Source organism: Phycomyces blakesleeanus (genome assembly GCF_001638985.1).
Source record: "Phycomyces blakesleeanus NRRL 1555(-) unplaced genomic scaffold PHYBLscaffold_6, whole genome shotgun sequence".
NCBI lineage: Eukaryota > Fungi > Mucoromycota > Mucoromycetes > Mucorales > Phycomycetaceae > Phycomyces > Phycomyces blakesleeanus.
The window spans coordinates 1,661,928-1,689,010 of record NW_017265139.1 but is presented as its reverse complement, the minus strand read 5'-3'; the positions used below and the strand labels follow the sequence as shown (position 1 = coordinate 1,689,010).

The 27,083-nt window shown below is 36.0% G+C and overlaps 7 protein-coding genes across 7 annotated transcripts; 4 read left to right on the top strand and 3 right to left on the bottom strand.

The window, feature by feature from the left end:
* Nucleotides 1-335: 335 nt before the first annotated feature.
* On the bottom strand, nucleotides 336-1,035 carry PHYBLDRAFT_16454 (hypothetical protein; the record flags this gene model as incomplete). The annotated part of the gene is made up of 3 exons (XM_018435029.1): nucleotides 336-485; nucleotides 667-803; nucleotides 891-1,035. The coding sequence occupies 3 exons, from the start codon at nucleotides 1,033-1,035 to the stop codon at nucleotides 336-338; spliced, it is 432 nt and encodes a 143-aa protein (XP_018294303.1).
* A 921-nt stretch (nucleotides 1,036-1,956) lies between these two features.
* PHYBLDRAFT_158268 (hypothetical protein) lies at nucleotides 1,957-2,746 on the top strand. The gene is made up of 2 exons (XM_018433757.1): nucleotides 1,957-2,357; nucleotides 2,437-2,746. The coding sequence occupies exon 1, from the start codon at nucleotides 2,007-2,009 to the stop codon at nucleotides 2,301-2,303; it is 297 nt and encodes a 98-aa protein (XP_018294302.1). The 5' UTR covers nucleotides 1,957-2,006; the 3' UTR covers nucleotides 2,304-2,357; nucleotides 2,437-2,746.
* A 1,885-nt stretch (nucleotides 2,747-4,631) lies between these two features.
* PHYBLDRAFT_186211 (hypothetical protein) lies at nucleotides 4,632-7,431 on the top strand (the record flags this gene model as incomplete). Its single annotated transcript, XM_018439203.1, has 4 exons — nucleotides 4,632-4,656; nucleotides 4,968-6,316; nucleotides 6,425-6,568; nucleotides 6,742-7,431. 4 exons carry the CDS (start codon nucleotides 4,632-4,634, stop codon nucleotides 6,949-6,951), a joined length of 1,728 nt encoding a protein of 575 aa, XP_018294301.1. The 3' UTR covers nucleotides 6,952-7,431.
* A 279-nt stretch (nucleotides 7,432-7,710) lies between these two features.
* On the top strand, nucleotides 7,711-10,740 carry PHYBLDRAFT_180597 (hypothetical protein). Its single transcript, XM_018438340.1, has 6 exons — nucleotides 7,711-7,833; nucleotides 7,911-8,019; nucleotides 8,089-8,326; nucleotides 8,434-9,041; nucleotides 9,130-10,269; nucleotides 10,464-10,740. Exons 1-5 carry the CDS (start codon nucleotides 7,764-7,766, stop codon nucleotides 9,320-9,322), a joined length of 1,218 nt encoding a protein of 405 aa, XP_018294300.1. The 5' UTR covers nucleotides 7,711-7,763; the 3' UTR covers nucleotides 9,323-10,269; nucleotides 10,464-10,740.
* A 3,955-nt stretch (nucleotides 10,741-14,695) lies between these two features.
* PHYBLDRAFT_132307 (hypothetical protein) lies at nucleotides 14,696-19,836 on the top strand (the record flags this gene model as incomplete). The annotated part of the gene is made up of 16 exons (XM_018429485.1): nucleotides 14,696-14,833; nucleotides 14,900-14,999; nucleotides 15,062-15,244; nucleotides 15,368-15,516; nucleotides 15,581-15,770; nucleotides 15,840-16,022; nucleotides 16,118-16,253; nucleotides 16,349-17,039; nucleotides 17,158-17,298; nucleotides 17,462-17,916; nucleotides 18,084-18,216; nucleotides 18,325-18,541; nucleotides 18,668-18,766; nucleotides 18,878-19,287; nucleotides 19,407-19,503; nucleotides 19,578-19,836. 16 exons carry the CDS (start codon nucleotides 14,696-14,698, stop codon nucleotides 19,709-19,711), a joined length of 3,456 nt encoding a protein of 1,151 aa, XP_018294299.1. The 3' UTR covers nucleotides 19,712-19,836.
* A 1,051-nt stretch (nucleotides 19,837-20,887) lies between these two features.
* PHYBLDRAFT_180594 (hypothetical protein) lies at nucleotides 20,888-23,048 on the bottom strand (the record flags this gene model as incomplete). The annotated part of the gene is made up of 4 exons (XM_018438339.1): nucleotides 20,888-20,959; nucleotides 21,051-21,234; nucleotides 21,384-22,581; nucleotides 22,709-23,048. The coding sequence occupies 4 exons, from the start codon at nucleotides 23,043-23,045 to the stop codon at nucleotides 20,888-20,890; spliced, it is 1,791 nt and encodes a 596-aa protein (XP_018294298.1).
* A 2,305-nt stretch (nucleotides 23,049-25,353) lies between these two features.
* Nucleotides 25,354-26,773, bottom strand: PHYBLDRAFT_110360 (hypothetical protein; the record flags this gene model as incomplete). Its single annotated transcript, XM_018428162.1, has 6 exons — nucleotides 25,354-25,423; nucleotides 25,512-25,595; nucleotides 25,664-25,754; nucleotides 25,855-25,882; nucleotides 25,987-26,319; nucleotides 26,441-26,773. 6 exons carry the CDS (start codon nucleotides 26,771-26,773, stop codon nucleotides 25,354-25,356), a joined length of 939 nt encoding a protein of 312 aa, XP_018294297.1.
* Between the last annotated feature and the right edge of the window lie 310 nt (nucleotides 26,774-27,083).

Below are 27,083 nucleotides of genomic sequence, written 5' to 3'. Positions count from 1 at the left end.
ATTTTATATACTTCTTTAAAAAGATTAAGAAAATAAGACAGAAGAATTTATAGATTGTGTGTGTGTGTGTGTGTGATTTGGTATTGTCGTTGTTTGGTTTTAAAAGTCATAGTCATCATCTTCAACTACTTCACGCCCACGTTTGGCTTTGGTTTCTGGTTGACTAAAGAGTGGATCATAGTCCATATCCATAGGACCTGATCCATCAGTTTGAGTTGGAGGTGATTCTTGGCTAGGTGATTGCCCTGATTTGTCTGTCAATGGACGTGGAGGAGGAGGAGCCTTTTTATGATTATGATTATATAATTATATGATTAGTATACAGATAGATGCATTTAACAAATCAATAGATAACATACGTCTGGGATGATGGAGAAGTTGAGACCGGACAAACAGTGTTTCTCGGCAGGAAGTCGAATACCATACTTTTCTGGAATCAAAGGAAGAGGTGCCTTGTTCTTTTCTTGAGCAAGTTCCAAGAGAAACTTGTATAAAAAATAAAAGTATATAGTAATATTTCAAATAATATGATATGATATTTGTCAATCAATTAATGAAGTAATCAATTAGTTAGTTGAATATATACACAATAGTTATATAGATGGATCAAGGAAAGCAAAAGAAGAAGAAGAAAAAAAAAAGTATATCTTGGTTTTGTTTTATTACTTCTTTGGGAGGAGGTGTGGTGAATGAATGATTGACGCGGCCTTGGATGGCTAGTTGAATGTCATCGAGATCTAGATCTGACTTTGCGGCATGTTCAGCATAGACAAGTGCATCCTGAAAGACATCGGTTGTATATCCTTGATTAATTAATTAATACATATATGTAAAGTGTGTAAGATATTGTTGCTGTTGCTGTTTTCTTTTCTTTTGCTTTGTTGACTCACGATGAGCGAATTCTAATAATTGTTGGACTACTTTGGGATCATAGTCTTCTACGCCAAGAGATTGTAGGATGAGAGCAATGATTCGAGCGTCGCGTGGACGTGTTTGTTGTTGCTGCTTTTGAAAGGTATGTGATTCAATGGCCATTGTCGAATGTTCAGGTGTGTATATAAAAGTATATACACATACGTATATGTATAGATGTATGTTATATGTTATATGCTGTATGTATGTATATATTATATTTATATTATATTCTTAGTCCAAGGCTGATTTCTATGTGTGTGTGTGAATAGGCAAATGTACAAATAAGGGAATCTCAGATTGGCCAATCACACACTCGCAGACGCGTGACTGGTTAGAAATAAGAAGAGAATAAATAAAAAAAACAAAGATAAAGGCGTTTATTTTTTATGCCTACCTGCCTGCTTGCCTGCTTATCTGTCTATCTATCTATTTCTACTTGTGTATATTGAACATTGGTAAACATTTTTAGAGTGTATATTAAACAGGTTTCTATCTAGTTTACGCGTATATTAGATAAACTGGATAAACAATTTATATCAGATAATTATATGTATGTTATGTATGAAGTGAATGTCTATAATATAATATAATATAAATAAATGAGTTGATGTGATGACACGTTGAATGGTTTGTGGTGCAAATATCCAAGAATAAGTCTGGAATGCGATATTTATATTGATTGTAGTGATGATGGTTGTTGTTGTTAATGGGGGGAGTGAAGGGTGTGGAACACGGTCTGTGCATCCTATAAAAACAAAAAAAAAAGATGGGGGATAGAAACATTTTTTTTTTATTTTTATTTTATTCCAAGTCTGGTGAGTCTATAAATGAGAGGGTTACTCAAACCAAACCAAACCAAAAAATAAAAATAAAAATAAAAATAAAAACTGTGTTGTGTTTTGTGTTGCATTTCACATATTTATTTTTATTTTATTTTTGTGTGAGAATTTTCTTTTTTTTTTTATATTTTTTTTTATATAAAAAGTCTGCATTTTTTTTTCTATTTCCCCAACTTTGATTTCCTTTTTCATTCACCTCTTTATTTTATTTTATTTTATTGTCAATCTATAAGAAAAAAAAAAGTTGATAAGATGAAAGCTTGTATTTGTGTTGATTATCTATCGCACGACTGGCGGCCAACTGAACTCATACGCGCTCATCGGGAAGCACGAGAACTGACAGTGAAGAACGGTGCCAAGCTTTATATCCAGACCAATTTAGATCCAAAGCAGCAAAGACGCCTACAGATCGAACACAACAAACTTATCAGATACCAAAATGCACTCTGGAGACAAATGGCCAAACGATGCACTGATCAATTGGGTCAAAGCAACCAACTCGTCAGTCCATCCGCAGTCAACTGGTATAGTTTATATTCTGCAAAATAAATAAATAATTTCTAACACTATATCAAATTAGGCAAAAGGAATCTGATATCACTTGTAAGTAAATAAAATAAAATAAAATAAAATAAAATAAAATAATAATTTCTAATTTCTTTTTTTTTTATATAAATTAAAGGGCTCTATGGTCCTCTTTATACAGATGCTGGACCTACCGTCACTCCATCGTCAGTAGCTTCATCTCCGACTGGCCTTAAGCCTGTCCTCAAACGGAGAGGTCAATCCGACTCTAAAAGCCTCGACTCACACCCTATTCTTCAACGTCCATGGCCAAAGGCTCGATCAGAATCTTCCGTTAGATTCAACCCCGAAGTCAAACAGATGGAGTATATTCCAGAATCTCCAGTCCTACAGGCATTTGACTCCAAAACAACCAAAACCAATCATAAAGAAGAAAAAGAAGAAGAATATGGCGATATCTTTTGGGCACACAACACTATTATTGATGAACAAGACAATGAAGACAATGAAGACGAAGAAGACGAAGATGATTTACTGTGGGATCTATTGGTCCAAATGGGCGGATACCTTCGATCATCAGCACGCGGCTATCTGTCGAGTGTAATGCAGCCATTCAAGCCAAAGAAACGGGTACCGATTTCATCAACACTCCAGAGCACACTGCAAATGATAACAATTGTCATGTCGGTCCTTCAATCGATCGCCTCTCTCACCACAACATGGCTAATGTACCAGAGTCTGGCACCTGTGACATGGTCAGTCCGACGACCGGCAAAAGACCACCGTCCACCTCACAAGGCCCGGCGGCGTCTGATGGATGCACCACAACCACAACCACCACCAACATCTCAACCCAACACATCAATAACCTCACCTCCCCAACCCATGTCACTCTATGCCTAAGCAAACAATTCATTATTATTTATATGCCCTTTATTTCTTATTTATCCTACCTATACATAATTACATACAAAACACATTCATAAATGTCTATAAGTTTATACATACATAAAATATACATACAATATACATACAATATACATAATATACATATCTGTAATTTTCCTACAAAAGCTCAAAAAATAATAAACCAACCAATCAATCAATTTTGATTCTTATCTACTGCTACTACTACCATTGTTACTGCCAATATACTATTGTTCTTTAGTAAATAAAATAAATAAAATAAAATTGAAACAATGGATACACAACACGTCATGTCTTTCTTGTCTTTTAACAATGAAAATCTTGTAGTTCTGGCGTAATAATGGACAGGACAATACTGAATAGGTTAGTGGTGACACTATAGAGTATGCTTATTATCTCTTGTTGTTGTAATACCAAGACTTGGTAATACCTTTAGGCATACAGAACTGATCAGTGAATGTCATTGAATCAAATCCGACCAATCAAATCCATGGAATATATATAGTCATTTGAAAATATGGGGTGTAAATTAGTATGTCACTGTAGAAAAATATATATAGAAAGACATTTAAGAATGGTTGCTTATGTACATAAAATAAGCTTGTTTGACAGGGGGTGAGATTTTCTTCCTATCTGCCTGCTAATTCCTTGTAACAAATAAAATAAAATAAAATAAAATAAAAATTACAAGGCATTTAAATAATGGTGATAAAATAAATAAACTTTACATTAAATTCAATTCAATTCAATTCAATTCAATTCAAACCAATTTCTCTCTCTCTCTAAATATATACTAAATATTCACACGCATAGATTTTACATATATTACATACATACACGTACAAGCACACGTATATTTACAAATGGAGGATTTTCTTCAAATGAATAAATAAACATAAATCACATGAGAGAGAACGAGAGGAAAAATACACACTCAAAAAAAAAGAAGGGAGGAAGAGGAGGAGGAGGAGGAAAAGGGGAAAGATAGCGACTAGAAATTACCATAAATAGAAGGAGAGATAGCGAATGGTGTGAATTACCTTGATATATATATATATATATATATATATACACACGGTTTTTATACTTTATACTTTAATCTATATACTTTAAAAATCATATAATTTATATATACAATTTTTGAAATGAAATGAAAATGAAATGGATAGAGTATCATTTTGGTTGTTAAATTCAAGTGTAAATTACACTCGATCTGTTGTTATTGTTGCTATTGTTTAAATGTGAATTATGAATTATGAATGTAACTTGTAAAACATTGCAAATTGAGCTGCTTACACTCTCTAAATCAATCAACCAATCAGCCAACCAACCAACCCAAGAAAAAAAAGTTTATATAAATCTAGAATACGTTATCAAGTAGCCAAATTCACTAGCAAGCTGACTAAACCAAGTAACTATACCAAGATGATTATTAAGACAGTGTGTGAGAGTAAGATTAAGAGGGAGAAAGGGAGAAAGAGAGGGAGAGAGTGGTGACTGTCTTCGGAACGAGAAGGAATTGCAATCTCTTGTCGGATCTTTCACAGTAATATTTTTTTTTTATATTTTTATTTTATATTTTATTTTAACACTGCCATTCTTCCCGTTTCCCGTATTTGATATTAATCCTTGCTTATTTGTCTTATTTTGCTCTCCTTTCTTTCTTTCGTTCTTTCGTTCTTGTTTTACTTGTAATCCAAATTTCGAATATCAGCCTTTCTTTAGTTTAATTACTACTCATCTTACTTGTATACACAACAGAAAGACAACCAAAGAAAAACACAAAAAAAAGACGAGACGAAGTAGAAGTAGAAGTAGAAGAAATGAAATCCCAACTTCTCTCACAGAACAACATCACTTCTTCTATCCAATCCATCAACACAGAAACCAAGCCAAAGCAGAACCTAAAGTTTGTCTTCAGCCCCTCAAACAACCAGCCTAGTCCCCAGGCACCCTCAACCAACAAGATCATCCTCGACTACCTACTCTACCTATCCATCCAGTCACGTCTCAAACAAGCCCACGTCGAGCTGCTCGAACTCTCGCTGCCCTTGCCAGACAATGATCTCCAGTCTCGCAAACAGCGCTGGAAGGATACGGCCTCCAAGGCTGAGCAGGACAAGAACGCAGTCGAGTCAATCGTAGCAGGAATTCTGTCTAGCCACCAAAACAAAAAGCCATCCTTCAAGATCGATGCAAACTTTGAACAGCGGCTCCATCTCTGCCAGCTCACAAACCTTGTGTTTGGCCGCTTTGATGCCACTTCCACCGCAGGATGCCACGTGATTGCACACAATTCTGCACGTCGCAAAAGGCACGAGACACAAATGGCATCCATGATCGAGGACAAGGAGGACGAAACGTGCGACATCAAGCGTCGCCAGCAGCTCTTTGCTCGTCCAGTCATCCCAACATTCTGTCGCCGGCACCGTCGCCAAGACTGCCCTGGATGTCAATCTCCATTTTCAACCACCAAAGCTTCTTCATCAACCATATCATCATCCTCATCCTCATCATTATTATCATTATCATCACCACCTATATCAGCATCTGTTGAAGCACCACCACCACCACCAAAAACAACAACAACACAAGAATCAGCATCAGTATCAGCATCAGCATCAGTATCAGCATCAGCATCAGCATCAGAACCTTTATTCAACACAGAAACAACGCCATCTGGATCCACCATAATCCCTCCCCCCGGATTAATGGAGGCCATCCCTTCGTTCCTCAAGACAAGTGCAGATATGCTTAGACACACGCTCGAAACAGGCGAAGAAGGTGATCCGACCCCCCTCACATTTGCTGGCCAAAAAGTGATGGGCGGTGGAATGCCCCCTCGTTGGTACGATCTCTTTCTTGAATTGCTGACCCAGGCCGCAATCGAAAGCTACCTTTGCGATGCCCAGGTCGGATTGGAGCCAATCTTTGAGATCTTTTCTTATGGCGATGTGGAGGATGAGGAGGAAGAGGAGGATGAGGACGACGAGGAAGAGGAAGAGGAAGAGGATGTCTGGGGTGTCAGGGCAGCCGATCACCATCTCCTATTCCCCAAAACAAGGACCATGTATCTGTTCAAGACCCAAGTCCGTGAGAGAGAGAAAGAGGTATGTGTATCTCTGGTTGTGATTATCAACAGCAGGAACAAAAATGGCTTATCTTTACATCAATTTCTTTTTCCCCTTATTTTTTTTTTAATATATATAAAAAAAAAGTTCCTTATCGTTCAGGCCGGTACTGATCTGAGACAACATTTTGAAAAGCTTGCTCAGCGTTATCCTCTCGAGACATTTGAAAAGAGTATGGGAGAATTTATTCAAATGACACTCAGCACTATGGAAACACCTGCTCTGGATAAAGTAAGAAATATACTATACAATAAAAAAAGGGAAGGAAAGGGCGGGATGAAAGGTTTCTGCGTGGTTAAATAATTTAACCCCTTTTCCCTACCATTCATTCATATATATATATAGACACAGTAATTAATAATGATAATAATATTCATCTTATATTTTTATTTCTTTTTATAAAGTGTGAAGAAGAAGAAGAGATTCAGACACCAGAGAACGAGGCTCCGGCTGCTAACCGTCTTCCTTCTCTTTACAAGTATCCTGGAGACGGGGCTCTTTTGATGCCAGAGATTCCTGATGTTGAAGAGCACGATATTGAACCACGTGGAATCAAGCGATCCAATACGACTACTGCTACAACTGATAGCCATGATCCCAAACGAGTTCGATAAGAAAAGAAAGCCACAAATACAACAACAAATCCTATCTATCTATTAACTAACCAAATTTTAATTCTTTATTTTTCCCATCATCCCCACACTCACTCATAACCTCACAAAAAATTCCCCTTATCCCTTTTCCCTATTAAACCTTGGCCCTTTTTTCTTCTTTCAAATCCAATCAAAAGATTCTATCCTGATCTGCCCTGACCTTACCCCACACACACATCTACAGACAAACACATATCGACCAACACCCTTTTCCTTGTCCTATTCTATTCTATTTCTTTGTATCTAATGGGAAAACAACAAACTAATATAAAGTCACAATTCCCTCTCTTTTATATTATATTTTCTTCACATACAAAAAAGAAAGAAAAAAGAAAAAACTCGCTGTAGTTTTAAAAATAATAATTATTATTATTATTATTATTATTATTATTCACGTGCACATATCACAAACATTTCAAATAAATACAAAAGAAATCTTACATACACAGATAATGAAGACAAGAAATATGGAAATATTTAAAGAGAGGAATAAAAAAAAAATGTAGTAGTAAATTTCATTTTTTGAAACAGAATTCATAATTCTTTTTGAAATGATAGTCACAAAATACAGGAGAAAGAGAGAAAGGGGGAAATATTAAAACAGTTGAACAACTTTATAAAACTTCCTCTTTTGGATTTTCCTTATCCTTTAATATATATATTTTTTTTTCCTTTATTTTCCTTATTTTTTATTTTTCCTTTCTCTTTTACTTCTTATACACAAACCACAACTTTAGAAAGACAAGAACAAGAAGAAGTTTGCATAATACAAGATGTCTTCCAGTAGGCCTACAATAAGCAATACAACCAAGCTAATCTTGGTTGGTGGTATGCTAGCTTCAGGTAACGTCATCTATCTATCTATTTATCTATCTATTTATTTATTTATTAAAATCTGTGCAAAATAATGATAACTGTAGGTGTTTGCAATACCATTCTCAACAAGTATCAAGACATGCAGTGTGTTGCAAACTGTGAAGATCCTGATCCAACAAAGAGAGAATTTTTTGAACAACCAATCTGGCAAACGTAAGCTTACAAGAAAACATTATATATAAATAAATTTCCTTGATACTAATAAAAATAAATACATAAAAGTTTAAATATGTTTGTTGGCGAGACTGGAGTATGGATTGTGTATTTTTATCAAATGTGGGAACATCGTCAAAAGTTGGCTTCTTCGTCTGGAATTCCACCTTCTGCTGTTAACCAACTCGATGCTGCTGCTATTGTGGATGACGTGGATACTCAAATCAAGCCAAACACACCAGAATTAAAGGGCATCAAATCATTGCTGTTCTGGATTCCCACCCTCTGTGATCTCACAGCCACAACTGCAAGTATCCAAACAAAATTAGAGATATATTCACACGCATACAATTAAAAATCAACTGGTTGAAATGAGCTATATATTTACTTTTATATATATATATATATATATAGGTGATGAATGTGGGATTGCTTTTGACTTCCGCAAGTGTGTATCAGATGCTGCGAGGTGCTGTTGTTATCTTTACCGGACTATTTAGCTATTTGTTCCTGAATCGCCGGTTACGCGCCTACGAATGGTTCTCATTGGTGCTTGTGGTCACGGGTGTCGGTATCGTTGGTCTCTCATCCGTACTTTATCCCCAAAAGAGACCATCTGCGACTTCTTTAAACAACAATGGATTGATTGGGTCAGATGAGGATTTCAAGGCATTGCTTGGTGTCGGCTTGGTATTGGGTGCCCAGCTGTTTACTGCCACTCAGTTTGTGATCGAGGAAAAGATCATGATGCACTACAAGGTCACTCCTCTCAAGGCAGTCGGACTCGAAGGCAGCTTTGGTCTCTTGTCGGTCCTGATGGCCATGCCGATTCTGGATTTCTTGCTTGGTAGCCAGCACCCGTTCTTCAATATCTCCAAAGGTTTCCATGACTTTTTTGACAATCCTGTTGTCTGGCAGACCGGTCTTGCCATCAGTTTCTCAATCGCCTTTTTCAATTGGTTTGGACTCTCGATTACTTCTAGCGTGTCGGCCACATCCCGAAGCACAATCGATGCATGCAGGTAAAGAAAGAAAAAAAAATCCGTATATACAAATGTTATACAAATGTATAAAAACTGATTTTGATTTTGATTTTCTTCTTTTTGACAGAACACTCTTTATCTGGATGGTATCGCTTTACTTGGGCTGGGAGCAATTTTCCGGTATCCAGGTTGTTGGCTTTGTAGTCATGGTGATTGGTACATTTTATTTCAACGGTGTGCTCCGATGGCCCTTGGTCAAGTCCGATGAAGATGATACTCTTGATGAAACTGCTCCGCTCTTGTCAACCGAAGAATCATAATTTTTTTTATTTTATTTTTCAAAAAGAAAATAATACCCACAAACACACACATTTATATATATATATAATTCAAACAAACAATTAAACAAAGAGTCTTGATTTTTTTCTATTGAAAAATACCTGTAGATTTATATTTTGATATAAATATGTATATTGAATAAACCAAAGAAGAAGAAGAAGAAGAAGAAAAAGGGAGAAAAGAAGAAAGGGTGCAATGTAATGTAATGTAATGTAATGTAACGTATCGTAACGTAGCGTAACATAGTGAATTGTAAGTTTAACGGCTGTGTAAAGGATACTAACAAGTAGTAGAAAGAAGGGTAATGGTGATAGTAACAGTAGGACTGACAAACAGAATAAGATAGATAGGTAAATGTATGTATGTGTGTATGTATGATATGTATGGTATGGTATGCATGGTATGGTATGAAGGAATGAAGGAATGAAGGAATGAATGAGAGTGTTGTATATCAACATAAGAAAAAGAAAGGGAATCAAGATGAAAAGGTAATGATGATAAAGAGAGCGATTAATGCCATCAGGACCGAACTAGTGGTAACGATCACTATTCCTCGACTGGCTGGAAAATACCCTTTGATCATAGAAGCCTGGACATGGAAATAGCGCACGAACGCAAACATCAAGAACATCATACCCATCAGAATAAAGCACAAGCCAACCGGTCTTCCAAACCACAAAAGACTTCCGTCCCTAATTGATTTATCCAATCGAAAGAACTGTGTGATGGCTACAAAACAATATAAATAATAATTTTTTTTTGAAACGCCTATATATTATATATATATATATATATATTTATTTGAACCACCCTCCCAAAAAAGAAAAGAAAAAAATGATTCCTTATTTTATTGACTATTCCTTACCAACTCCACAAGAAATGGTCGCAAGGCTTGTGCGTAACCAGGCTAGGTATGTACGCTCATTTGCTACTCATAATTAAAGAACCAAATAAAAATGAATAATGAATAAGGAATATGAAGATAATATATATATATATATAGTGCTTGAACGAGGTAGTGCAAATTGCGCGTTTTTAAGCTTTTATTGTATCATCTTTATGAGTACAAACTCCCCCCAAATAATAATAATAATAATAATTACAATTATACTAGTCACTTACCCAGATGATCTCTTGCAACACTGTTCTTATTCTCTAGGTACCTTGATGTAGAGTATTCTTCAATAAATTCTTCCAAAAAAGTCAACCAGGGGTGAGGAGGTCGGGTTGGACATTCTGAAGCAAGTTTCAGCGCTGTCTTGGAAGAAGAAGAAGAAGAATATGATGATGATGATGATGCTAATAGTGCTGTTGTTTCAGTTGCTGCCTCTGCCTCTGTTATAGCAGAAGAGGAAGACTGAGGTGGATCTTGGGTACCGCCATTATTGATACTAGTGATAGTGCAAGTACTTGAGCTGCTGTTTGGTCTAGAGCTTTGACCATTGTCTGTTGCTGTAGAGCTATAGTTTTGAGAAGTAGGCTGTGACAGGAGATGCTGAGACTCGGCCATGAAGAGATGATAAGCTAGGTCGATAGGCTATAGAGCGCAATAACTTGAAAGCTTTACAACTATAACTTTTTTTTTTAAATAAATAAAGGGGAAAGTGAGATTTGCTTCTTTCAAGATATGGATAGTGAAGAAAGACAAACAAGCTTAAAGAAGGGGGGTGAACGTCCTTTTGGTTCAAGAAAGAATATAAAAAGAAAATCAGAGAAAATTAGAGAAAAATAAAAAAAAAAAAAGTCATATATATAATATATATATATATATATATATATCAGACAGACAGACAGACACAGGCGCAGATATTTATAAGATGAAAAAAATTAAAATAAAATAAAGAGAGATCATAAAACTTTGTTTCGATAGCCGCCACAAAAGTACAAAAGTACAAAAGTACAAAAGTACAATAGTACAAAACGAAACTAAAGATTAAAGGTTAAATACTTTATTACCACGAATGTTATATAAAAATAAGTACCTATCCTTTTACAACACTTGTTGTGTTTGAAAAATAAAGAAAGAAAAGATCTTATCACCTATTTTCATCTTTCAAAGCCATTATAACAAAATATTCATAATAAATATAAAGTGGAGGTAGTCAGATCAGATCAGATCAGATCAAATAAAAGAATGAGTTTATTAAATAAATAGACAGATCTTGATTATATAAAGTACAAGTGACAGCAAAAGAAGAAAAAGACAAGACAAGACAAGACGTTTGGTGGCTTTGGGTTACAATATTCTGGTGTGCCATAATATTATTCTTCTTCCAGAAAACAAGAAAAATATATAATAAAGAATGAGCCTTGTATATATATTTATATATTTAAAGCTATAGTGTATTCTTGATGTTGGGGTTTCCTTTCTATTCCAAACATGGCTATTGTATATATATAGATATAATGTCTGGTGATGGCCAACAGACGTTTCATGTGCACACACCTACAAACCCGCTCACCCAGTACAAATGGGGTCTATAGATATAGATATAGATATAGATATAGATATAGATATAGTATTCTGGCCTGTAATATTCAAGAGTTCCAAACCATTCTTATATATATCTTGGCTTTATTTACAAAATAATACATACACCCCTTGTACATTCATATTGCACCCATGTACAGACTGTCAATACATACCTTGTCCTTGTATCACTACAAACAAAACCATCACACCATCACACCATTCACAAATTCATCTTGACCTCTGTACAACATTGAACAGCACCGACGATCACCATGGGTTTATCAGTGTATCCACACACACACACATAAAGAAACTAACAAAAGCTTTTATTATAAAATCAATAGCGATACTTTTCTTTTGAGCAAAGGCAAGAACCAAAAGACAATACATGTATGGTATAGAGCTTGTTAAGAAAAGACTCCCAAAAAACAATATCATCAGAATAGTATTAGTATTAGTAATAGTATATAATTCAATATCTTGATACTCTATCTATCTGCCGTATGAACCTTGTTTCAATTTTCTAAACCCAAAACTCAGAACCTAAACTCACCACCACCACCCCCTTTCACTCCCTCCCTCTCATAGATACCCCCCCCTTCACCCTTCATTTCATTTTATCCCTCTTTCTTTCTACACAGTTTAATATATATATAAATATTCTAGTGCTTGATAACCAAAGCTTAGTTGTGTCTTGAAATGGTTATATGTACAAAAGGTATACATACTTTCCAAAAATAAAAATGAGAATAGGAATGATAGGTATATAGATATACAGCTATATTTCACACACTAATTACCATGTCCCTTGTAATCAATCAAGAATTCATCCATCAAACACAGCATATATATATATAAATGTAAAAGCAAGTATCTTTAATGAGGATATAATTCACCTCAAAATAGGCTAATGAGTTTCATAGTCATTACAGCGACTTTATATAATTTGGACTGACTGTTTTCTAGATCATCTTCAACAGATCCCCCCCTCTCTCTCTCATATAAAGAACTCTTCAAATGATATTTACTATTAATTGTAGCTTATATGACCAGTCTTTATATAAAATATATAAATTTATATAGTCTTGTGGTTAATTAGCCAAAGCAAGAGTGAACAGTAGATACTTGTTGAGCTAGATATAAATTCTCGGTACCCTTTTGGCCCAATGGTTTATCATCTTTGATCAGTACCGTTTTGAAACCCTAATTTATCACTTTTATTATTTTAATTTTCAAGTATTTATATATGTATCATTTAATATAAAAATTGTTTATAACAAAATTTGATAATTAATCTTCCACCCCCCAAATATATATATATATACACTTATTCCTGCCCGGCCAACAGACCTTAAATATGTTTTACTTCTTTAGTCAGTCTAATTTGTGTTAATTTTTTTGTTTTTGTTTTGACTATCAAAATTATATATATATATATGAATTAACTTTCATCTCCGATAAACATTGAACGTGACTGACGCGCCTGTGTCGCGATCAACGAGCTGGTTCGCTTTTCGCGTCGGTCAACAAAATTTTCGTTTTCATTAATCTGCAATGTCACAACGACATACCAAGCGTCAAGGGGCTGAATCAAAGAGTGAACTGCTAAAAAACCTTAGGGATGCCAGACTCAATCGAACAAGAGCTGTTCAATATGAGGTAGAAACCATATACACACAAGTGTTCTTATTATTATTGTTACTATTATTGATCTATCTATACTTTATTGTAGAATAAAAGCGCAGACATGTACGAAGAAATAGACGATGAAGATTACGATTCGATTCGCGATGACGAGAATTTTGTCGAGGACGATGACAATGGAGGTTACATTGACAATGGACTTGATGACGACCAAGCATTCTCGGATGAATATGAGCAACAGGAATCAACAAAGGGTAATATATAGAACATGCCTTGTAGATAAAGATACACATACATGCAGAATCGAGTTGATCTCGTAACTGATCTACACAAACCGTAACAGGCAAAAGAAAGCGAAAGGATAAACAAAAGAATGAGCCCAAAAAGAAAGAGATAGCCTCCAAGCCAAACCAAGTTCTCAATCGATTCTTTCAAAAGTCGACAACCAACCCAGACAGCCGTAAACCAAAACCCGTTGTGGTAAATTACTATTACTATTATTACTATTATTTTAGATTAATAATTTAAATTAAGCAAGATCAGAATTACAATGTTAGATAGATAGAGAGAATATATATATATATATGTGTGTGTGTGTATGCAAAAAAAAAAGAGACAAATCTGACAGGTACATGATAATAATTATAAATTATTATTATTTTTTTAGCCGGATGCATCGAGTGAAGACTTTATGACAGACCTTTTATCCAGTCTTGGTGGAGACGAAGCAGCAGAATCGACTCAGACTAAACCCACCAATTATTCTCGTACACCAAAAACCTCTCGTCTCACACAAGACAAACCTAGACGACTCGTGAAGAAACAATGGGATGATGATAATGATAATGATGATGTAACCGCCACAATAGACAACAAAACCGAAAACGAAAATGTCAGAGATGAGGAAGACGATGATTTGGAATTATTTGTAAAACAACCTACACAGAAACCCACATCCACATCTGCACCACTCGCCTCAAAAACAGAAACCGACGATTTTTCATATGACGCTGACTTTGATGTGGATTTCGACATGGATATGGATATGGATATGAACACAGAGGGCGTAAAAAAACCATCGAATGGATCCATAAAGACAGATGATAAAAACCACACCACACCAGTGGATTCTACAGCATCTTTGAAACAAACCGTCAATCCAAACCACATTCCTATCAAATTAGAAGGTCCCCGACTTGACCTTCAGAACTGGGAAACTGCAGAATCTAAAGTTATGATGGGTAACACCTCTGCAGAAATTGTCAAGGATGATTCAAAGGCAAAGAGTATACTTGAGGAAGACGGAAGTCTAAGAGTCTGGTGGTATGATGTGTACGAGCGTCGAGAAAAAGGCGATATTTATCTTTTTGGAAAGGTAAATTAACCCAACAGATGTTATATACCAAAAAAAAAGAAGAAGTTCTTATGAATCGTTTTGCAGGTTTATGAAAAAACCTCAAGATCCTACATCAGTTGTTGTGTAAATGTAAAGAACATTGAGCGAAATGTGTTTGTTTTGCCAAGAGAGCATAGATTTGATGGTGGGTACAGTAAATTAAAGAAAGAATAGAGAATTTATTCTCACAATCTTTTCTGTCAATAGACCAAGCTCAACCTACAGATACACCTGTAACAATGGATGATGTGTACAACGAGTTTTCAGATATATGCGAACATATGAAGATCAGCAAATGGGGATCAAAAGAGTGCAAGAGAAAATATGCATTTGAGATACCTGGTGTACCTGCAGAAGCTGAATATCTCAAAGTAGTGTATGGCTATGACCGTAAGTACAAGCCATTTAATTTTTTGTATATTTTTTATGCTATATACATATGACTGATTATTATAATTGACATTACCATTGACTTTATTCTTCTTTTTTTTTCCTGCTTTTAAATGATAATAGAACCTGCACTACCCACAAACTTATCAGGAAAGACTTTTAGTCGTATTTTTGGTGCCAATACTGGTCCTTTGGAACAATTCATTATGAAACGTGATATTATGGGACCATGTTGGTTAGAGATCAAGGAAGCCAAACTTAGTGACACTAGTGTAAGCAAAAAAAAAGAAGATATTCGAACTGAAACGAATGAAAGTTAACATGATTTCTAATTAGGAATCCTGGTGTAAAGTAGAAATCGTAGTAGACAATCCTAAAACTTGTAACCCTCTCCGTGATGCACAGGGAAACGAACCTACTCATATCCCTCCCCTTGTTGTCATGTCACTCAGTTTACGTACATTAATAAACCCTCAAAAGAATGTAAATGAAATTATAGCTGCTAGTGCGCATGTGTGTACTAAAGGTAAGCACTTTTCTTTTTTCTTACCAATAAAAATAAAAATGAAAAAAATAATATATATATATATTGTAGTCAAGATTGATGAACCTACACCTGTGGACAGCCAAGAAAGAATGCGCTTTACTGTTGTACGTCAACTGGGAAATAAACCATATCCTGCTGGATTCAATGATATGGTTACAAAAGAAAAAACACGCAATGGATTCAGTGTCCAAGTCGAACGAACCGAATTCTCCCTATTGAACTATCTGATTGGTAAAGTAAACCACATTAAATTTAAACCATACATAGACTTTACTACAATAGATTACATAAACGTTCAAGAAAGAAATAACCATAAAATTCAACAGCCAAAATACATGTTTGTGATCCGGATGTAATCGTTGGTCACAACTTTGCTGGTTTTGATCTCGATGTATTATTGCATCGCATGAAGGCACTCAATACACAAAACTGGCATAGACTTGGTAGACTGAAGAGACGACAGTATGTAGATATTTAGATTTACCATCACCTTCTTAAATACCTGTTTATTTCTTCTTCTTTTTTCTTCTTCTCACCCTATGCTTTATTTATCTTAGCTGGCCAAAACTACAAAGTGGCCCTGGTGGCTCTGGCGAGTCAACCTATCAGGAGAGATTGATTATGAGTGGTCGTCTTGTATGTGATACTTACTTGGCTGCAAAGGATCTTATTCGAAGCAAGTCCTATCGTATGACCGATCTGGCTCAGTCTCAACTCAAGATTGAGCGTGAAGACATCAAGTTTGACAAAATGGAAGGCTACTATGAACAGTCGGCATCTCTGATTCACTTCTTGAAACACTGTACTTTTGATGCATACCTCGCAATGGCTCTCATGTTCAAGCTCCAGATCCTCCCTTTGACTCGCCAGCTCACCAACCTGGCAGGCAATCTATGGTCCCGAACAATGACTGGTGCAAGAGCCGAACGAAACGAGTTCTTGCTTATGCACGAATTCCATCGCCAAAAGTTCATCTGCCCGGACAAGACTTTTAATGTAAAATCACAGGCGGCTATTGTCGAGGCTCTAGAGCACAATCAGGACGGTGACAACGAAGTCGTACACGCCAAAAAATCAAATACGAAACGCAAACCAGCCTATTCAGGCGGTCTCGTCCTGGAACCCAAGAAAGGCTTCTATGACAAGTTTGTTCTGTTGCTTGATTTCAACAGTTTATATCCATCTATTATTCAAGAATACAACGTGTGTTTTACGACCGTAAAACGTCATGATGTAGCAGTGGTCGAGGTATAGTATTCGATATATATATATTACTGCAGGCTCCTTTATATAGAAGAATAAGGCTTCTTACACACATCTATATGTTCTCTCTCTTTTTCTCTTTTTTTTTCTAAAAAAATTAAAGGGGGATCAAGTTCCTGAAGTTCCAGACACATCTATGCCTACAGGTGTACTTCCTCGTCTAATCAAAACATTGGTTGATCGCCGTGGTCAAGTAAAACGGTTAATGAAAGCTCCAAACCTTTCAGAAGCAGAGCGAATGCAGGTAAATTAAGTGATTTATCGATTGATTGAACAATTGAACAATTGAACAATTGAACAATTGGTTAAATGATTGATTCTTCTCTATTTCTCTCTCTCTAACTAACTAATCAACTGATTGATTGATTGATTATCTATCGCAAATTTATATTCTGACTGCCTTATAGTATGATATTAGACAAAAGGCTCTCAAGCTTACTGCCAACAGTATGTACGGCTGTCTCGGCTTTTCTCATTCTCGCTTTTATGCCAAACCACTGGCCATGCTAATTACCCACAAGGGTCGAGAGATTCTCCAGAATACTGTCGATCTTGCCACAAGTCTTGATCTGAACGTGATTTATGGTGACACTGATTCAATTATGGTGTACACCAATCAGAGCGACATTGCCCAGGTCAAGGAAATCGGAAATCTACTCAAGCAGCGTGTCAATAATCTTTATAAATTGCTGGAGATCGATATTGATGGCATGTTCAAGCATATGTTGCTTTTGAAGAAAAAGAAATATGCTGCTCTGCTGGTGGAAGAGAAGCCCAATGGAGAGCTGGTCGAAACAATCGAAACAAAGGGTCTTGATCTTGTCCGTCGTGATTGGTGTGATCTATCTCACGATGTATCTGCGTAAGCAAACCAATTTTTCTCTCTCTCTCTATCTCTCTTTAAACTTTTTCTTTTTTCTTTCTTTTTTATACACTTGTATGTATATCAATCAAGTAGCTAAAATATAATAAGAAAAGAAAAAGTGAATGGATACATAAATAAGAAGACTAACTTTGTTGTATGTGTAGACATGTGCTTAACTCAATTCTGTCTGATAAGGACCGTGAAGATGTTATAGAAGAGATTCACGCATACTTGCGTGATATTGGAGAACGCATTCGCCGAGGAGAAATGACAATTACAAAATATATCATTAATAAGGTATAGTAAGGGTGGTATCCTTGTACACAGTAATCGGATCAGCGACCATTTAAGCACATACAACCTAATACTGTCTGTCTGTATCTTTGTTTGTTTGTTTATTTGTAGCAACTTACCAAGAGCCCTGAAGAGTATGCAGACGCCAAATCCCAACCTCATGTCCAAGTGGCCATGCGGATGCGAAAGGCAGGACAATCCGTTAGAGCAGGCGACACAGTTCCATATGTTATCTGTCAAGTTTCTGACGTTCCAAATGGCACAAAAGCAGGATTTGCAGAAAGGGCCTATCATCCAGACGACGTTATTAGTGGAAGCATGCAATTAGGTGAGTGCATCTTTACGCACGGTCCTGATAGTTAGTAAAAAAAAAAGAAGAAGAAAAAAGAAAAGCATTAAAGTGAAAGTGAATTTTGTTTGTTTCTTTGCTTGTTAACTAAACGAATTCTTAAAGATATCGAATGGTATTTGAACCAGCAGGTATTCCCACCTATTGTACGTCTTTGCTCACCTATAGAGGGAACTGCCCCTGGTCTATTGGCTGAATGTCTTGGTTAGTTTTCTTTCATTTATTTTTAAAGATATATAAATGCATACGTTTTATAGTTCAATTACTATTATCAATGTATGTAAATCGATCAATTAAGTAATATGAATTTTGTAGGTCTTGACCCAACCAAGTACAATATCGGCTCTCGAATGAATTCAAATGATCGAGATAAAGATTTCGAGACTCTGGAGTCTCAAATTAGTGACGAAGAACGATTCAAGGATTCTGAAAAACTAACCCTCAAATGTGTACACTGCCAAGAGACTACTGTCTGCCCAACTGTGATAACTCAATTTACAGAGGATGTTGTGACCTGGGGCTTGGAGTGCCAGGGTTGCCAACAAGAATTCTCCAAAAACATTATTTTGAACCAGATGGTACTTGCGATACGATCGTACATTCGCAAATATTACCAGGGCTGGTTAATCTGTGATGATGACACTTGTGGTAATCGTACACGGATGATGTCTGTCTTTGGAAGACGTTGCTTGAATGCTGGGTGCCGCGGCCTTATGATGCGCGAGGTAAAATAATAGTAATTAACAAACAAACAAATAGATAGATAGATGCTTTTGATGTAGGAAATACTAACGAAAATTACCAACACATCAATGCGATTCTTTTTTATTCTTCTTCTTCTTAGTACTCTGATAAAAGTCTCTACACTCAGCTCCTGTACTTTACCTATATTTTTGATCCAGTAAAAATTATTCACAAGGCAGCCGATACCCCATTAGCGAGTAAGTCTAAAAATAAAGAATAATAAAACCAGACTATATCAAATAGATTAATAATCCTTGCTGGTTTGTTATAGCCCTTACCGAATCTATTGTTAAAGGACACTACAACACCTTAATTGAGCTGAAGACAGAAGCAGAGCGCTACCTGAATCAGTCGAGCTATCGCCATGTAGATCTATCTAAATTGATGGCCGGCATTACATTATAATTATAATTATAATAATAATCTTATGAAGCCTTGGGATCCACCTTCCTAACATCTCTTCTTCCCTCCCTTTCCCTTTCATCGTATGTTTGTTGTTTTTCTCTAATAAAATTGGCATTTTAAACATGTATATATATAACATCTTTATAGAATGATCATTCAATCTTTTTTTTCAAATCTATCAAAGATATCAATACTAATATTTTATTCTCGTATTAGTCTTTTTATGTTTTTTTTTTTTTTTTATATATTTTTTGCATGTACAGGCTTTTAAGGCGCAAGACACTTTTAATAGTATTTTTAATAGTCGTGAGGAGTCATTTTCGTACTGCTCACTTTAATAAGAGAATATCACCAGAATTAGCTATCAAAATGCATTGTTTGTACAACCATCACATTGTTCAGATTACTTTGAATGGGTTAAAATATGCGATATACTAAAATGACAAAAACAAGCTATATCTTTAGCACACTTGTTTTAATAGAGTTCATTAAAATTAAACATTTTCTAATAAGCTTCTTTGGTCGATGGTCTCGGTTATTTACTATCAGTTATATGGACTTTTTAAAGTATCAAATTAATAACAATAATATACCCACACGCACACGCACACGCACACTCTCACGCTCACGCTCACAAACAAGATCACAGATCACAATTACGATTATCTTTTGCAACTCTTTCTTTACTCCAATTAAAAGACATATATGTGGTGGTCTTTTAATATAGTATCGATTACTATAGTGTTCTTGTTCTTATTCTTTTTTTTTTTTTTTTAAAAAAAAAAATGACTAATTTCTTTAAGAGATCAAGTCGAATGATTATGTCACATTAGTAAGTTTTAAGTTTTCGTGACTGGCTTTAATTTCTTATCTTGCTTTGAAAACAGTGATCGACAAAAGTGTTTATAATTTCTTTTTTTTTGGATTGTTAACATTGGTACAGTCTCACTTTCTTATTAAGGAAATGTCGTAATTTAAAAAAATCTTATTAAGGAAAGAGAGTATGTGGCATTATGTACAGAGTAAAAAACATAGAAATAAAATAAAATAAAATATAGAAGGAAAAGGAAAAGAGATGAAAAAAGAAACTTGCAGCTAAAAATGAAATAAAATCGAAATAAAAATCAAATGGAGAGATAGGGATAGGGACAGGGATAGTAGATAATAACGAGGTGATCACCAGCTTGGCTTTTTGGCAATAGAATTTCTCTTTACTGCCTTTGACTTTGGTTTATCGTATATATGACACTAGAAATAGAGTATAGACAGTAAAAAACAAAACGATGTGATGAGAGCAAGTTATAGGCATTACAAGTAAAATGTATAAAAATAAATTTACCTTGTGGGCGTGGCGATACCACAGCACGCTATTCTTACGCTTAGCATTGCAAATTGGAACATATTGATGACACTGGTGACATAGACCTTCGATGACATCGTGCTCTCCGTCTCGTTGTTCTAATGGAAGGACAAACGCCTTTCCAGATACCGATGATATACCATGAAAGAATTGCTTATGATACCTAAACAAACAAACCAATTAATGAATATCCAAGTAAAATAAAAAAGAAAACAAGGAGAACAAACAATGATAATAATGAATACTATTACTACTACTACTACTATTATTATTGTCTTTGTCTTTGTTTGTTATATTGTTCTTGGCTCTTACCAATAAGCACTGTTCTTAAGTTGAAGCCACTTTCCAGGCCGGCAGCTATCGCAATAACCTTCTTTGGGCTGACCTGTGTATCTGACCCATTTTGGTGTGTAGTTGTCTCCTTCGTATCTCAGCTTCTGACGACGGGGGATTGCACTTGAATCCTTTTTGGCAGCTTCAATATCAGCCTCGGTGATATTTGGATAGTCGTTGTCGACATTCAGGTTAAATGCGCCATCGGTACTTTCGCCTGAGTCGTCTGCCACAACGTCTTCGGCTGTCTGGCCAAGATCAAGTGACTTGGTGCGCTTGCGGTGGGCTTCTTCATCAAACCAGGAGTTCCATGCGACTTGGGGCATCTGGGCGCTGTCACTTGAGACAGGGAATGGAGGGTGAGATGCTCGGGGATCAAAGAAGCGCTTTCTCTGGGCGTGAGGTGTAATAATGTTTGTCGAGGAGAGCGTGGGGGTTGACAAACTGCCGCCAAGTGATATGCGGTGATGAGCCGGCAGCGACGACAAGGACGAGGAAGACAATGGCGTAGCTGATGCCGAGGAGGACGACAGAGATGATGATAGCGATGATGATAGGGACGACAGCAGCAGCGGCGGCGGCGGCGGTGGTGGTTGCGGTTGCGGTTGAGGTTGCGGCGGCGGCGGGGCTGACGCTAACGCTGATGCTGGCAGCGGGATTGGCTGCTGTTTTTCACCTGCGACCGAATAGGATCTCACACCCTCTTTTTTGGGCATCCCACTTTGTTTCCATGTCAACTGGGGACCAACTCCTTGGTCGATTATTCTCGTACCACTCGACCCGTCAGTGAGGATACTGAGGTGGTGTGAGTGGTTGAGTCGTTTGTAACCAAGGCTGGGCGAAGACACGTTTGGGAGCGAGGCGCGATGGTGGAATAGCATCGGATTCTCGGCGATCGCCTGGAGTGTACTGGTGTGGTCGATGGGGAACCGATGGCTGGGATTACCGACAAATGGTTTCGTAGACTGTCCGAGCGATTTGTCTAGATAGTTTTGGGAAAGAGTTTCTGCAGATCTTAATGTGCCATAGTCACTGACAGCTACAGAATGTCTTCGGCTAAAATCCATGGCTGAGTTATTTGATTCGATGGGCGAGTAATTCATAAACTGTGAGTTTCCTCCAACGGCCGACAAGCCCGAGTTTCCTTCTTTTTCCATGAGGTTGAAACCTACAAACTCTTTTTTTATTATTTAATTATTTAATTATTTAATTATTTAATTATTTAATTATTTGTTTTTTGTGTGTGTGTGTGTGCGTGGTGGTGGGGGGGATTAACCAGTAGTTTGGAGTGAATGTTTGTTTACCTTGTTCAAAGCTGGTAAAGGTTCCAATGACATGGGTTAGGTCGTTTCTTTGCTCGTCAGGCGAGTTGAAATCAAGGTCAAAAGACGGGGGAGGGTCTGTGGAGGGTTGGAGAGGATGGATTGGTGTTTCGATGAGCATATGCTGACCATCGATCTTGGGTGGGGCAGAGCATTGGGTGGTATACTGTGCAGGGTGAGGATCATGGTGTATAGGGTCTTGATTTTGTTCTGAATCAAAAAAATGGATAGGTTGGGATAGGTTGTTTATGGAGGATCCATCGTCATTTGATAGCAGATCAAGAAAATTAGGCGGGGTAGTCGCGGACAAGTTATACATTTCAAATCAAAAGAAGTGTAAAGCAAGAGAAGAAAAAAAAAAGAAGATAGATGAGAGGGAAACTTAAGCACAAAAAAAAACGAAAAGTCGGGATAGGAAATAGTTGGATATGAGACAGACGGAGAATATCAGAGATGAGACTGCAAAAAATAAAAAAATAAAATTATATATATATATATATTTATATACTTGTACTTATACTTGTATACTTTTGTGTGTGTATATTTGTATATATATATATAAATATATATATATATATAATATATTTTATATTTATAACAAAATTTGCAAATAAAATAAAATAAAATAAAAAACAGGGAGAAGAAGGGGGGGTATTCAAGGCCGAGAAGAAGAAGAGCAAAAATAAAATAATATTAATATCAATTTGTAAAAAACCAAAATAAAAATAAGAAGAAGAAGAAAAAAGAAGGAGCAAGACAGGTTGGTGATGATAAATATATATACATATACATGTATATATATACACACACATTTAAGCTGATAATATTAATATTAATTTAAAGCACCATATACACACATACATAGAGAGAGAGAGATAGTATGTGTGTGTGTGTGTGTGTGTGACTGTAAGATCGGATAGAGAACATGGCAAGAAGTATTCCTACCAAAGTCATGTGAGATTAGAGACCAAATGAGACACACACTATGACCAAAGAAGAGGTAATAGTAGAAGAAGTCAGTTCACGGCTGTCAAACTACCGAAATTTTTACATTTGAGATCAGGGAGCTTCTTTCTATCCCGTGCTTGCTTGGCTAATAATCTCGGTGATAGTACGGTGTTTAACAATAGCAAAAACAGTAACAGCAACGGCGATACAATTACCATTACCATTATCAATATCATTATTTATTACTTGATTTTAATAGAATTAGTCTTTAAAGGCTACCACAGGGTTTTTAAGTACAAAATACTGGTATTCATTAAAATATAAAAGTCCTTATTATTATTGATAATAATAATATTTTGTTTTTGGCTTTACGGTTGTGTCTATGTCTGTGTGTGGGGTTTTGCTCTTTTAGATATCTCATTCCTTGGGGGAGTCCATACAACCCTCTTTTCCACCCCCTCCCTCTCCCTCTTTACCCTCTCCGCTCTCCGTTGCTGTGCACAGGCCTATTTTTCTTCTTTCCTTGTCTCGCTTACAAATTAAAGACACCTCAATTTCTTTACATTTTTTTTAAAAAAAAAGAAGAGAAAGAAGAAGAAGAAGTTATCTACGCACACGCAAACGCACACGCAAACGCAAACGCACATACGCGCACAGATAGATAAACAGGTATATATATATATATATACACAGATCCAAACAGAGGCACACAGACACAGATAGAGGCACAGACATAAACATATACAGATACACTATACGCACTATACCCACAGACACATATACATATAGAGATACAAATACAGGAATAGAAGCAGACACAGACACAGACACAGATATATATATAGATATAGATATAGAGTCATAAAGACATAAAGACATATAGCCGTCAGTCAACCCTTATATATATACACCCGATTTTTTGGCCAAATCGAATATGTTCGACATGAGAGCACAGACATGTAACCTCGTTCTTGGAATACATTTGAACCATACATTACCATCACCATTATTATTATGCTTATTATGATTCTTATTATTTCGGTAACCAGAGTTACCTTTTTTTTCCCTCCCCCCCCCTTTCATTTCATATTTCACTTGGGACTTTTGAATAGAGCGTTTGTTTCAATTACAGCGAGATGACTTGTCCCTGCATTAATCTAAACGAGCCAACAGTCTTTAGAGACCAACAACAATTAAGAAAAACCCGCTTTAATCGCGCTCAAAAATAATAATAATAATAATATATATATATAGAAAGTACAAAACACACACAGATACAGATACAGATACAGATACAGATACATATAGACAGAAATATATTAATAATACTAATGTGTTTACCGACTCAACTTGATCGGCTCACCTTGAACCTTATTCAACACCAAACAAGAAGCTTAACATTAATATTAACATTGATATTAACATTTATTTATTTATTTATTTATTTTATTTTTTTATTACAATTTTGAGAATCAAATAGTCCAAGGGGGGTTATTGAGTCTTAATGTATAGAATGCAAAGGTCTGTGTGTGTGGTGTGTGTATAATATGTAAGTAAGTATGTAAGTCTGTATGTATGTAACTATGTAAGTATGTATATATGTATGTACGTAAATGTGTGTATGTAAAGAACAGGAAGAAGAAGAAAAAGAAAATATAGATATAGGTATCAATAATTCCTCAAGTGATGAGATGCGTGTCAAGACCAGCAGAAAAATCCATGATAAGAATACGCTTATCTTGGCTTGCACTATGTATATATATAAATTGTAAATATAAAATACAATTATAAATAATTGATTTTTTTATATATATGTTTCTTATCGATTTGGGCTTACCTAACAACTCTGTTCTTGTCAAAATGAACATCGAGTACCCAGCTACTATGTCCACTCTGAAAGTTTAATAGAGAATCTCCAGTCCTTTTTGAATAATGATTAGGTTCAATTTTTTTTTAAAACCGACAGCCAAGCGGCTTTAAAAGACTTACTTTATATCCCATACACGGATGCTTTGATCATAGCTTGCACTAACAATTCTCTCGTCATCAAAGTCAAGAGTTCTGACTAGATCTGTATGGCCTATTGAAGAAGACATTTCAAATAATAAAGAAGTTATTTGTATTAATATTAGTATTGGTATTATATATTAAGCACACGTGTGATCTCCTTCATATCTTACCCTTGCAAACCATCAAGCATTTTCCAGTCTATTATGGTCATTAGAATCTCATTATGATCAATTATAATTATAATTATAATTATGATTGTAATTACAATAATGCTACTGATAATAATCGAATATTGTACTTACATCTGCATCCCATACTCGGATTGTCTTGTCGTTGGATCCACTCACTATTCGATTCCCCTTGTATTGGACGCATGCTAGGCCGCGAGTGTGGCCGACAAATTGGCGTATACATGCACCGGTAGTAACATCCCACATCTTGATAAGTGCGTCTCCTGATGCAGATACAATGTTATTGTTCTGGAGCTGTACCGAATTGACTGGGCCTTGGTGTGCCATAATGGTTCTCAGTAAAGCACCAGTGTTGATATCCCATATCCGAATAGATGTATCCTTTGAGCAACTGACAATGTATCTATCATCAAAACTGACGTCCAATACGCCTGCCTTGTGTCCCTAGAAATGATATGAGTATGAGTATGATTTACATTTACATTTACATTTATACATTATATATGTATGTATTGGTTTATTGTCGAGAACAAGAAGAAGAAGAAGAAAAAAAAATTAAACTTACTCTCAATCTCATTCTGGGTTGACAAGTGTACATATCCCAAACAATGATGGTGGTATCTGATGATCCAGAAACCATGATATGTTCATTATACTGCAGACACAGTACGCTGGCCTCATGCCCTTCGAGTGTCTGTAGATGTGAGTATGTAGCCATGTCCCAGAACTTGATCGTCTTGTCTCTGCTGCCGGTTACGATCTTGTGTTTGTCAAACTGAAGGCAATAAACACTGTCTTTGTGTCCGATTAGGTAGTGGGTCAGCACGCTTCCTTTTCTCCATCGCTGTTCGAGCTGGTAACGTTGTTTGAATAAATAGTGCCAGTCAATTCGGTCCATACGCAGTTCTGGTGGTATGCTGTTGACTTTCCAGTTTCGTTCGATCGTCTTCATTCTCCACACGTCGCTGACTTTGTAAACCGTGTTCCAGGTGCGGGAGACGGTTGCCAGTATAAGCAAGGTAGGTAGATCGAGGTAGGATATGATGTGTGATCCTAGTTCGTAAGGCAGACAGCTCAAGAAATCTATTGATTGCACTTTATATTATTAGTAATAATTTTGTTTTGTCTTGGTTTGGTTTGTTTTGTTTGGCTTGATTTGATTTGATCAAATGATAACGATAATGAAAAGCAATACTAGTAAATTTTTT